Source organism: Cebus imitator, unplaced genomic scaffold, assembly GCF_001604975.1.
Source record: "Cebus imitator isolate Cc_AM_T3 unplaced genomic scaffold, Cebus_imitator-1.0 Scaffold3, whole genome shotgun sequence".
Lineage (NCBI taxonomy): Eukaryota > Metazoa > Chordata > Mammalia > Primates > Cebidae > Cebus > Cebus imitator.
The window spans coordinates 7,846,699-7,858,773 of NW_016107318.1; the positions used below are offsets into that span (position 1 = coordinate 7,846,699).

Below are 12,075 nucleotides of genomic sequence, written 5' to 3' on the forward strand. Positions count from 1 at the left end.
GCACATGACTATGCAAACCAAGTTTCGAAACCTATAAAGTTAATGACAATGAATGGTGACTGTAACACCTATCAATCATTAATGACATTCACTAGAGTGATATTTAAACAATAATTTATAATGATGTGCATCGCCTGGCATATTTGGCCTTTGCCATGTTTCCCATATCCAAATTATGGTAGTCCATGATGCGCACATTGGTGAACTACTGCAGAATCAGGACTTGTTTCTCTGCCTGTGAAATTTTGGAGACTTATCAGAGACAAGGTAAAACTGCAGCATTGTGTGAAATAAAGATGTTATCAGGCTACATAACAGATTCAGAGAAAGAGAAAGGCAGAAAGAGACAGAGAAAAGCTTCCAAATTATTTTTACAGATTCAGCATGGCATTTATTTCAAAATCTGACAAGGATAATTGCTATGGAGACTTGTGTCCCCTCAAATTCATGTGTTGAAGCCCCATCCCCATAATACTTCAGGATGTGACTATTTAGAGATAGAGCCCTTGAAGAAGGCTCATAAGGTCATTAGGGTGGACCCTAATTAATATAACAGGTGACCTTATAAAAAGAGTAGATTAGAATACAGAGACAGAGATGCCAGACATGTGCACACACAGAGATATGACCATGTTAACATACAGTGGATGCATCTGCACACCAAGGAGAGAGGCCTCAGAAGAAATCAAATTCGCCAGCATCTTGATATTGAAATTCTATTGTCCTGAACTATGAGAAAATACACTTCTGTTGTTTAAGTCACTCAGTCTGTGATATTTTGTTATGACAGTCTTGGAAAGTAATGCCACAATACAGAAAAGAAAACCATAGACCAAACTCACTTATGAATATTAGCAAAACAAGTTTAGCAACAAGCTAAGGGAATAATGTACCATGACCAACTGTGTTTCATTCCAAGAGTACAATGATAATTCAATTGAAAAATGACAACTGATCTGAAGTATCAACCATTGCAATTAGGGAAGAGAGGAACAAGATGTTTAATTATTGGAAGGGAAGCAAAATTATCACCATATATTGGAATTTAATTGTAAACCAGGAAGTTCCAAAAGACTCATCTAAAACGTATAATAATAAAATAAATCAGTAAGTTGAATGGTTTAAATTTAAAAATCAAGGACCAATGTTGCTTGATTTTTCATATATTTTATATAAATTAGAAAATGCCATTCACATTGCAATGAAAAGACAAAATAACTAGAAATAAATTTTAACAAATCTATGAGAATAATATTCTGCTGAAAGACTGAAAAAGAAACTTGAATAAATGGAAAAAACTTGTTCTGAAATAGGAGATTCAATATAATAGGGATATCTTTCCCTAAGTTAAATTGTATATTAATGTTTTGTCCTACCTAGGATACCATATTTTTTTTAGAAACATGTAACAGTAAAATCAGAAGCAAAACAGAACAAATAAAAATGATAGCTAACTTTCCGAAAGTTTATGTGCTGGGTAGTGTCTAAGCATTTAACATATATCGTCATTTCACACACACACACACACACACACACACACACACACACACACACACACAAACTAATATAGTGGGTAACAGTATAATCCACTTTCTAAAACTAGAAAATAAGAGGCCAAGGGAGGATAAATTACTTTTCCATAGCTGAGACTGTGCTGGGTCACACCTGAAGCCAGCATACTGGGTCTTGCCCAAAGCTTGTGGTGACTATTTCTTGGCTACCACTCATGTTTATTTAAGGCCTGAGGGCTCTTTAATCAGCAAGTGGTGAATCCTGCCAGGCCCAGATCCTTCTCTTCAGGGCACTGGGTTCCCTTTTGGCCCAGGGTGGGTCTAGAAATGCTGTTTAGTAGCCAGGACCTGGAATCAGGAGGCGGCTTCCAGAATCTGCTAGTTGCTTTATCCTACCATGGCTGAGCTTGTACCCAAGTTGCAAGATGAAGTCCTCTGTGCTTTTCTTCCCTCTCCCTTTCCCAAGCAAAAGAAGTCTCTCCCCAAGTTGCACTGCCTGGAGTTGGGAGATGGGTGATGCAAGAACTCCCTTGGACATCACATCATTGGGTCACAGGCACCCCAAGTCCACTGGTTCCAAGCCCAGAACAGCATCAGTATTTACCCAAGTACTGTAGTGCTTGTGGCCTATCTTTCAGATTTTTTCAGGACCCCAGTACTGTAGTCACTCAGTGGTAGACCAAGCTTGAAGTCAGGTTTCTGTTGCTGCAGTGGAGGGTTAGCTTCTGGCTGAGGCTAGTTTAAATGTTCCCTCCATGGGTGCTGGCAGAATTCTGCCCTGTTTTGTTTTCCACTATGATAGGGCAGCATTGAGTTCCAATGCAAAGTCCAACAATTACTTTGTTCTCTCTCTCCTCTACACACACACACTCTCTTTCTGTGCCATGCTGTGCCACCAGTGGGGAGGTGGGGAAGAGTTTAGGCAATGGAAGACTGTCTTCCTCTCTCTCTTCAGTGCCTCTTTCCTTGATAAGATGTTAAATCCAGGCACTGTGATCACTCACCTGATTTTTGGTTCTTATGAAGGTTCTTTGTTGCCTGAACAGTTGTTCAACTTGGTGCTCCTGTTGGGGGTAAGGGGACAATTGCTGGAGAGTTAAATTCAGGTATCTTGCTCTGCCCCTTTCTTAGCCCATTTTTCAGTGGGATTATTTATTATGTCTTACAATTATTGTGCTGTAGTTTCAATGTATTATAACTTTCTTCTTATTTTAATATTACCACTGGCTGGGCATGGTGGCTCACACCTGTAATCCCAGCATTTTGGGAGGCTAAAGCGGGTGGATCACCTGAGGTCAGGTGTTCAAGACAAGTAATGGTGAACATGGTGAAACCCTCTCTCTACTAAAAATATTAAAAAAAAAAATAGCTGGGCATGGTGGCAGGTGCCTGTAATTTCAGCTACTTGGGAGGCCGAGACAGAAGAATCGCTTGAACCCAGGAGGCAGAGGTTGCAGTGAGCCAAGATCAGGCCACTGCACTCCAGCCTGGGCAACAAGAGTGAAAGTTCGTCTTAAAAAAAAAAAAAAAAAAAAAAAAAAAAAAAAACAAGAAAGGAAAAGAGAGATGACATACATATAGAGTGCCCAAAATGTGTGAAGTACTAGACATATATTGTGTATAATGAACGATTATGATCCTGAGACCTAAAATAAGCCTGAATGCCACTTTAATAGTTACTAAAGCACTTAACCCAGCACTAACCAAAAAGCAAATTGTAAAGCAAAGCAAACAAAAGCTACATCCTTCTAATCATTCATTCATTCATTCATTCATTCATTCATTGTTTCTATTTATCTTCCTCAGATATTTTTAAATCTAATTTCTGCTAATACCCTTTAGGGGAAGATGTCTTAAATTTGAATATGCATGAATCACCTGGAATCTTCTTAAAATGCTGATTATAGGCAAGTGTGAGGTAGGCTTGAGATTCTATTTTCTAACAAGTTCACTGGCTATCCTATATTGCTGGTCAATAAATCAAATTTTGATTAGCAAAGCTTTAGGGTATGAACTGATTGCTAAAATCTTAACTACAAAAAGCTAACCACAACTCAAGCTTTAGGAACTTTTGCATTTTAACAAAGTCATAACTGCTTAAAAATGCAAAGAACGAGCCTGTGATGGGAAGGAGGATTAATCAGATGGAGTAGGGGTGTTCAGTACCCAGGTAAGAGGTGGCCTGCCTATTCGGGAAGAAGCCCCACTTAGCCACTTTCTCTCACGGGGGTGTTCCTAGTCTGATAATTTAGGCATATTCTTGTGACAAGAAGTGTAGTTTGGGAACTTGAAGTTTTATTTGAAGGTTTCCTTCCAGCATTGATTTATAATGAAATAGACAGATAGTAGAAAGAGAACTGCAATTACACTATCAGTTGAACTATATCTTTTTCTGTTTTGCTACATAAAGTCATATATAATTAGAACATAATTTTGATAGAAATCAACCCTATTGAACATGAATGAACCTTGAAAACTTGACACAAAGTGAAAGAAGCCAGTCACAAAAAGACCACGTTACACAATTCTATTTCTATAACATGTCAGGAATAGCCAAGCTGTAGAGAGGGAAAGTAGACTAATGGTTGTCTTGGCAGTGAGGGGTGGGTGGGACTGACTACTTAATGGGTATAAAGTTTGCTTTCTGGGTGACAAAAATATTCTAAAATTAGATTGTGGTGATAGCTACACAACTCTGCGACTATACTAAAAATCATTGAAATGCACATTTTAAATGGATGAATTATATGGCATGTGAATTTTATCTCAACAAAGTTGTTAAAAAATGTAATGCAGAAATTTTATAAATAAATAATATATCCCAAAAGAATGAGGACCATACAAAAAGGCACCAGAATATCTTAATGTGCTTAGTCTTTGAGATGGTTCAGATCTTTGGCTATGACATGTTTTCCCAACACATTCTGAGCTTCTATGTATCATGTCCAAAGCTTAAATTCTGGTCAGATGAGCTCAGAGGTTACTGTTTGGATCAGGAGAGAAGCAGTGTGCTGCTGTGAGAGCTGGCTCTGAAGCTAGGTGGCATGAGAATGCCTGCTCTACAAATTTTGGCTCTGTCACCTTGGACAAGTTACTTATTTGTACTTTGGTTTTTTCATCTGAGGAAAATGAGGAGAAACTCTCAACTGAGGATTAAGTCAATTAATATGGTCAATACAAAGTTATCTGTTCAAAGCCTTAACTATTATTGTGTTTTACTATTTGTTCTGATTCTAAAAGGAATTCACAAGGGACTACTGCCTATTCACAAGATTGGGGCAGACCTGCTACTGTTTAGGTAAAAAACTCACGACTATCTTCTTCCTAAAAAAATAAAAAGAGAAAGAGAGAGAGAAACCACATTTTATAATTCTAAGCATTCTGTCATTTGTGCCTTTGGAGAGAAAACAAAAGCCATTGTTAAAAAAATAACTTACACAGACTCAGAGGCTTCTTGGTAAACAAAACTCTCTACTGAAACATTTAGATGATTTAGTAAAGAATGAACTGAAACAATATCAATTGCATTTTCTTGAAATCAGAAATAAATTACAAAATAACTGGGAGGCATGTCTGAAGCAGCAATTGGATAAGTGTTTACAATTTGAAATTGGGATATGGTAGGATAGAATAAATCCAACGACGATGATACTCTCACTGCACAAGGTGTATATGAAAGTACGCTTTTCTGTTAAAAAAACCACTCGACAACCTCTACACATTGTACATTGGTTTACATGTTTGCTGCATGCTTTTCTGTTGGCTACAGAGATTTGACTCCTGGCAACTGCAGAAACTACTGCACAAAACAGCAGAGTAACAACTTTTTAAAGAGTTATTTGATTAAGTATAAAGTGTTTTACACTTGGGGCATGAGTGTGTTGTGTGCTCATATACCTACATTATATTTCCATGGGTTATGATGCCCAGATAGTGAATGAGTTATAAAATTGGTTTTGAATAATTTAATGTTGCTTTAATTGCATGTGTAGTAATGCTTGGGCTTTAGATAGTAACATATTCGGTTTGTTTTTTCACTTTTTGAATATTTTTTTGTGTCTTGTGGGTATAAGCTGTGTTACAGCAATACATAGAAGAGTCTCTGGGGAGTAATTACTCTTTTATTTACAAGACTACAGATGTGAAGGTAGACCACCAGATTGGAGTCCCATCCAGCTTATTTATCCTCTGAATGCCCATGTAGATGTCATTCAATTTCTCCAGTTCTCAGTTTCCTCACTAAGAAACAGTCTGACAGTAGTTATCTCTCAAAACAACCAAATGACAAGTGTATGTGAATGATAAAGTACCAACAAATGTTAGCTAATATTTTACCTTTTCCATGCCTGAGAAAGCCTATGACTCACAATCTCCAGACCTAAAGGGAATAAGAGGATTTAATGCATGTTTATTGATTGCTGACAGGATCTTAGGCCTTGTACAAAGCAGCACACACAAACGTATTGATAGATGGATATATTAGTCAAAGAGAAGTATCGGAACCTGGGACAACTAATATTTGCCTACTCTCCAAAGCACAGTAAATTTAAATCTGAGTCCCAAATTGTAGTCAGCATGTCTAGGAATCTGCAGCACATGTTCTCTTCTATTATTGAAGAAGACAGCTGCCTAGTCAATGTAAATTTTATTGTAAGATTGTTTAATAGCATTCACAATTATGGGAGGACAAACATACTTGAGGCACTAATGGAAGGTCTGAATTTGATATGTGGAGACAAAGAGTCCTGTCAGACTTAGCATCAGCTATTGTTTCACAGAGAAAGGTGGGCAATAAAAGATAGTGACTACTAATGAAAGGGAACACCCACTGACTGATCTGTTGCTATCTCTGCTAACCATAATAAAAAATAGGAGTGGAATAAGCACCTAAATTTTTAGTATAGTAAGGAAATAGTCAATGTATATTTTATCCTAATGTGCTCATCCTTTCTGCACTAACCTTTCTGATGTCTGGGATACTTTAACCCTTGAAGCTCTCCTAATTGTAATATTAAAATAATCCTAGTCTTTTTCATATCACTGAGCAATTCTTTGTTTCCTCCAATGGCTATTCAATAATTCCGTAAGTCTCTGCACAGATTCTCTTAGGACCATTCATTATAACCAATATACAACTTTCAGCTATTATGGCTTCTAATATTATCTCTCTATATGTAATTTCTAAAAATTTACATTAAGCCCAAACATGCTCATTAAATGCCAGTTGTATGTTCCTAAATGATTAATGAACACTTTCACTTGAAAATTTGGATGTCATCAGAAAATCAACATGTCTGGAGCTAATTGATTTTTCCTCAGAATTGAATCCTGAGGATTCAACTCAAGCTTTTATCTTTGTTTGTTTAATCATCATGTAATCACACTAGAATTCATGCTAAATAATGTAATCAAAGAAATCCTTTAAAAAGGTTACTTATCAAATCTTCAATTATTCTCTTACTCAAAAACTTTCTCAATAGTTCCCTCTTTCCTATGGGAAAAAGAAATCACAACTGGTTCTTCTAAGTTTCTTTAAAAAGTGAAAAAGTCTGTGTTCTACTAATCTCTTTATCTGCCACACTTTCTCCTCTTGTGTGTTACATATTGTAAACCACAGTAATTGCTTCTTGCACTGATAAACTCCTTAGACTTCTACTCTCCAGGGTTCCTTAGTCTGGTCCATTCTTAACTCTCTTTACCTAGAGGACTCTTCACGATTTGTTTCATGTTACCATTTTACTCACTGTCCCTTTAATGAGTGTAGCTTTTTCTTTCTTTCCTATTTGTGGGCCAGAGTCCTCTTCTTTTTGCTGTCTAAGTTCTCATCATAGTTTAAAGAGCAGTCCAGTTTCAAATCTCCTCTCACAACTACTTCCCTAACTCTTGGAGTCCACATTAATCTCTGATAAGGTTTGGCTCTGTGTCCCTACCCAAATATCATCTTGAATTTTACTCCCACAAATCCCACATTTTGTGGGAAGGACGTGGTGGGAGATCATTGAATCATAGGGGTGGTTTCCCCCATACTGTTCTGGTGGTAGTGAGTAAGTCTCAGGAGACCTGATCATTTTATCTGGAGTTTCCATTTTATACCTCATTTATTCTCTCTTGGCCTGCTGCCATCTATGTAAGATGTGATTTGCCCCTCTTTGCCTTCTGCCATAATTGTGAGGCTTCCCCAGCCATGAGAAACTGTAAGTCCAATCAAACCTTTTTCTTTCGTGAATTGCCACTCTTAACTCTTCTAATTATGTGGCCTCTGAGATTTTCTCTATATGATTATTATGTTTCTAATTATAGATGACCCCTGACTTATGATGGTTCAGCTTAAGGTTTTTTGACTTTACAATGGTGTGAAAGTGATACATATCAGTGGAAACCATACTTTGAGTACCCATGCAACCATTCTGCTTTTCATTTTTAGTACAGTATTCAATAAATTACATAAGATACTCAGCATTATATTATAAAATAGTATTGTGTTAGATGATTTTGCCCAACTGTAGACTAGTGTAAAGTTCTGAGCACATTTAAGGTCAGCTAGGCTAAGCTATGATGTTCAGTATGGTAGATGTGTTAAATGTGCTTTCCATTATGATATTTGCCACTCATGATAGATTTATTCAGATATAACCCCATCATAAGATGAGGAACACCTGTAAGCCTAATCATCAAACCTACTCTCATCCTTCCTACTCCTTACTTATAATTATATTGCTGTTTTACTTTTGAATTGCTTATATATTTTTTCTGCATATTTATTTTGTGGCCCAGTTATATTACAAAATATTTAGGGAAAAACCTATGTCTTATTTTGTTGTATCATTCCTATACTAACTGTTTATAGACAAATTTATAGTCAAAAATCACTAAATGAATTAATAAATATGGGTAAAGATATATTGACAGTATTTACTACAATTATAGTTGACCCTTGAACAACAGAGGTTTGAACTGTGCAAGGCCACATATACATGGATTTTCTTTCACCTTGGCCTCCCCTGAGATAGCAAGACCAATGTCTTCTCTTTCTCCTCTTCCTTAGCCTATTTAATATGAAGGAAATGGGTATGAAGACCTTTATGATCATCCATGTCCACTTAATAAATAGTAAGCATATTTTCTATTCCTTGTGATTTTCTTTATAACATTTTCTTTTCACTAACTTACTTTAATAATATAGTATATAATGCATGTAAAATTAAAAATATGTGTTAATGCACTGTTTATATTATTGATAAGACTTTCAATCAGCAGTAGGTTATAAATAGTTAAGTTTTAGGGTAGTCAAAACGTCTATATAGATTTTCAACTGTACAAAAGATCAGTGTTCCTAACCCCCACATTGGTCAAGGTTAATGGTAATAGTTTTAAAAGAAAAATAAGAAAATATTCATTTTGAATATGATTATTTTAGATATTTCCGGATACCCTTTTCTTTATTACTTGATCAGTAATTTAATTAGTCCCCTATATAAGGAAAAAATAAAGGCAAATGTATCTATACTTGATTTTCGCAGTGTTAGATATTGACTTTAAAAGTCATCAAGTACCAGCTAATGAGGGAAGTCAGAAAACTCATAAAGAATTGCAAGACAGGAGTAGAGATTTCTTTGGCATACTTTGATGAGGTTTGCCCTAAGTCTGGTAGAATCAATCTAATACTTCCTTCCATATTATGATTTAGAAAGAAAGAAATAGAGCTATTTGAATAGGAGATGAAGAAACTAAGCTCTTAACCACTTTGCTTTAGAAGACACTGCAATTCTATCATTCACAAAAGTAATCAACACATTAGGAAAAAAAGGGATTTTGTTTCGAAAACATATTCTGTCATTTCCTGGCATTAAGAGGTTGATCTTGTTTTGCTAGAACTTACTGTCTACCGCATAAATTATTTCACTGAGATTTCTTAATATTTACCACTCATTTACTTTATCACTGGCCTCAGTTGATTTATTTTGTTTTTGGAAAAAATTTGTATTTAAGTGAATCTAGTGAAATTTCCCCTTTCCTCATAGATAACACAAACTCACTTATATTTACAATGAATCTCACAAAAAAGATTTATTTTCTACGAAATAAAGTGATATGGAAAGGGGTGGAAATGTCAACATGAAGGAAACTCTTTTGCTCTCAATGAGATATTTTGTTCTATATGCAGCTGTTTGTTCACAGATTGTGTGTGTATACGTGTGTGTGTATATTAGTGAAGAAGGTATAATTGAATTTGCAACATGACTAAAAGGGAGAAACAGATAACTATTTAATAATGAGGATGTGAGACTTTTCATTTTCTACATTGTTGAGCTATGTTGTGTTTCCACAATTGAGAAAGTATAACAATAATGGGATTTTGAGTAAAATGATCAGGATTCCAAACATGGCTCTTTTTCTCAATGGCTTTGTAATTTGTCAAGACAATTACTATATAAGAGCTTTAGTTTTATATCTATCAAATGGCATTAGCAATAAAAACTATTCCTTGAGGATTTGTGAAGTTAACCAAATCATGAAAATGGAAGTCCTTCCCATAATAGGATATATAAAATTAATACTTTAAATTCAAGTCAAGATCCAGAGTCCTTCCTGTGACCTTTAAAACACTTTGTGATTTGGCTTGGAACCATTCACCAGACCTTGTCTTCATCATTCTACCTCCGGTTCACTCCAATCTAACAACTCTGGCTCAATCATTTCCCTCATATACACCCAGGCTTTTTAGGCTTCAGGGTCTTTCCAAGTGCCATTCCTTAAGCTTGAAATTCTTTTCTCTCCTTTTACATGGCTGACATTCTCATTACATTTAAATCTCTGTTCCTATATCACCTCCTTTCAGAGGCTTTTCTGTATAGCTTATTTAAAATGGTGCCCACTTCTCTCTTGTTTTCATTTTATCTCACTTTATTAGTTTTATGGTACTCACTGTTAAGTAACATTATATAACATTTTCTTATCTTTCTTGTCTATTTTATTCTTTACAGCTAAACTCTACAAAATGAAAATTTTGCTTGACTTTCTAGCTAATGTAACCCAGCACCTAGAACAGTATCTGGTGCATAATAGGTGATGAATAAATATTCATTCAAGTAATGCATAAGTAGATGAATGAATGAATAATTTTTCATTTTTTCCTTACTCTGCATTAAGCAAACTACAAAGTGCTTCATGTGAATTATCTAATTTAATCATTATAATAGGCTTACTTATATTCCTATTTTATAAGTGAAGAAAAGATGGATGTCATGAGATCCACTAACTTCCCCAAGGTTAAAATCTCAAGTTGCGGAAACTGAGCTGCTATAAACCCTCCGTATATTTAGCTACCTTTATGTTAATTGATGATTGCATACACTATTACAAAATGGACTGAATTGACTATCAAAAGCTCATTTATAGAGCTAAATTTTACCCCAATAAGAAATGAATGTGTTCAATAGCTAAAATATAAACCAACTTGTAGAGTCTCAAAGACAGACAGTATTTGAAAACAGTTAAGAAAAAGAATCCAAAAAGTAGATAACCTTTGTTTTCACAGGTGCCAAAGGTACGACTTACTTTTAGGTGGCCAGCTATTGTAGCAATATGGAGGGCAGTGAGGCCACCATATCCAACCTGCTGTATATCAGCTCCACCGTGAAGCAGAGAAGTGATCAATTCTGCATTATCCTGTAAGGGAACACATCTTGTGTTACTTTTCTACTAATAGCAGGTTTAAAAGCTGTGCAACAAGATGTATTGATTTTCTGCCTATCAGTCAGTTCGGGTACTTAAGGAAACTTAAGTGTGATTTCTAGCATAAGAGCACGTTAGATACCAGAGAATAGTTCTCAGGTGGTGGAAATGTAGGACCAAATGACAGAGATGTTCAGTTCCAATCAATACTTGATTGAACAAGAAAGACAGAAAGGACATTACGTACGGTTAGCCTCTTGCAAACCCAAACTCAATTTTACATGTAGGTTATTCTAATGCATATTCTTTTCTAGCAACTAAAATTAACTCGCAATGAGGTCAGGAATTTACAGAAATAGTTTAAAGGTTTAATTTTTTTCTTCTTTTAAAGATGAGGATTAAATATACCATTTAAAAAGAGAGTATGAACCAAGTACCAAACAAAGTGCATACAGCCCAGTAGACTGTTTCATGTTAGTTCAGTAATTTCTTCTCATCTAATATATAATATAATTAAATCTATGCATAATTAATTCATAGTGTCTTTCTTAACTTGACTCATTTTACCAGTGAATATGTTAGAACTATTATTTGAGCCTCCAAATTTGAAAAATTTATGCAACAATTAAAGTAATTCTTTCTTACTTTTTATAGTACTATTTTTATTTCTGCCTTTGTAAAGACAGGAAATAATATTTATAACATTAATAGTAATTAACATTAACTGAATTTTTATTTTACAGTTCAATTTTGTAATTTTGTTTGGTATTTAGTCTTTGTAATACAAAGATTTCCATGTTTAAGCCTTTCCCTCAAAGTAAGAAAACCCCAACTTCTGTAATATTTGGTCTATCAACACCTCAAGTAGCAATAAAGTCAAGTCTTCATA

The 12,075-nt window shown here is 35.2% G+C and overlaps 1 protein-coding gene across 4 annotated transcripts in view; it reads right to left on the reverse strand.

Moving 5' to 3' along the window:
- Positions 1–12,075, reverse strand: part of LOC108306626 (serine/threonine-protein kinase TNNI3K) — a 326,709-nt gene that overhangs the window by 246,679 nt on the left and 67,955 nt on the right. The window contains exons 1-3 of one of the 4 annotated variants that reach the window (XM_037739692.1): positions 11,070–11,131; positions 5,847–5,889; positions 2,516–2,575 (exon numbers count right to left, since the gene is read on the reverse strand). In XM_037739692.1, the coding sequence (XP_037595620.1) occupies positions 2,516–2,575; positions 5,847–5,855 (69 nt within the window). In that variant the 5' untranslated portion in view covers positions 5,856–5,889; positions 11,070–11,131. Of the gene's footprint in view, positions 1–2,515; positions 2,576–5,846; positions 5,890–11,069; positions 11,181–12,075 lie in introns of those variants that run through there. The other 3 variants (XM_037739690.1, XM_017531750.2, XM_037739696.1) reach the window with 3 other exon arrangements.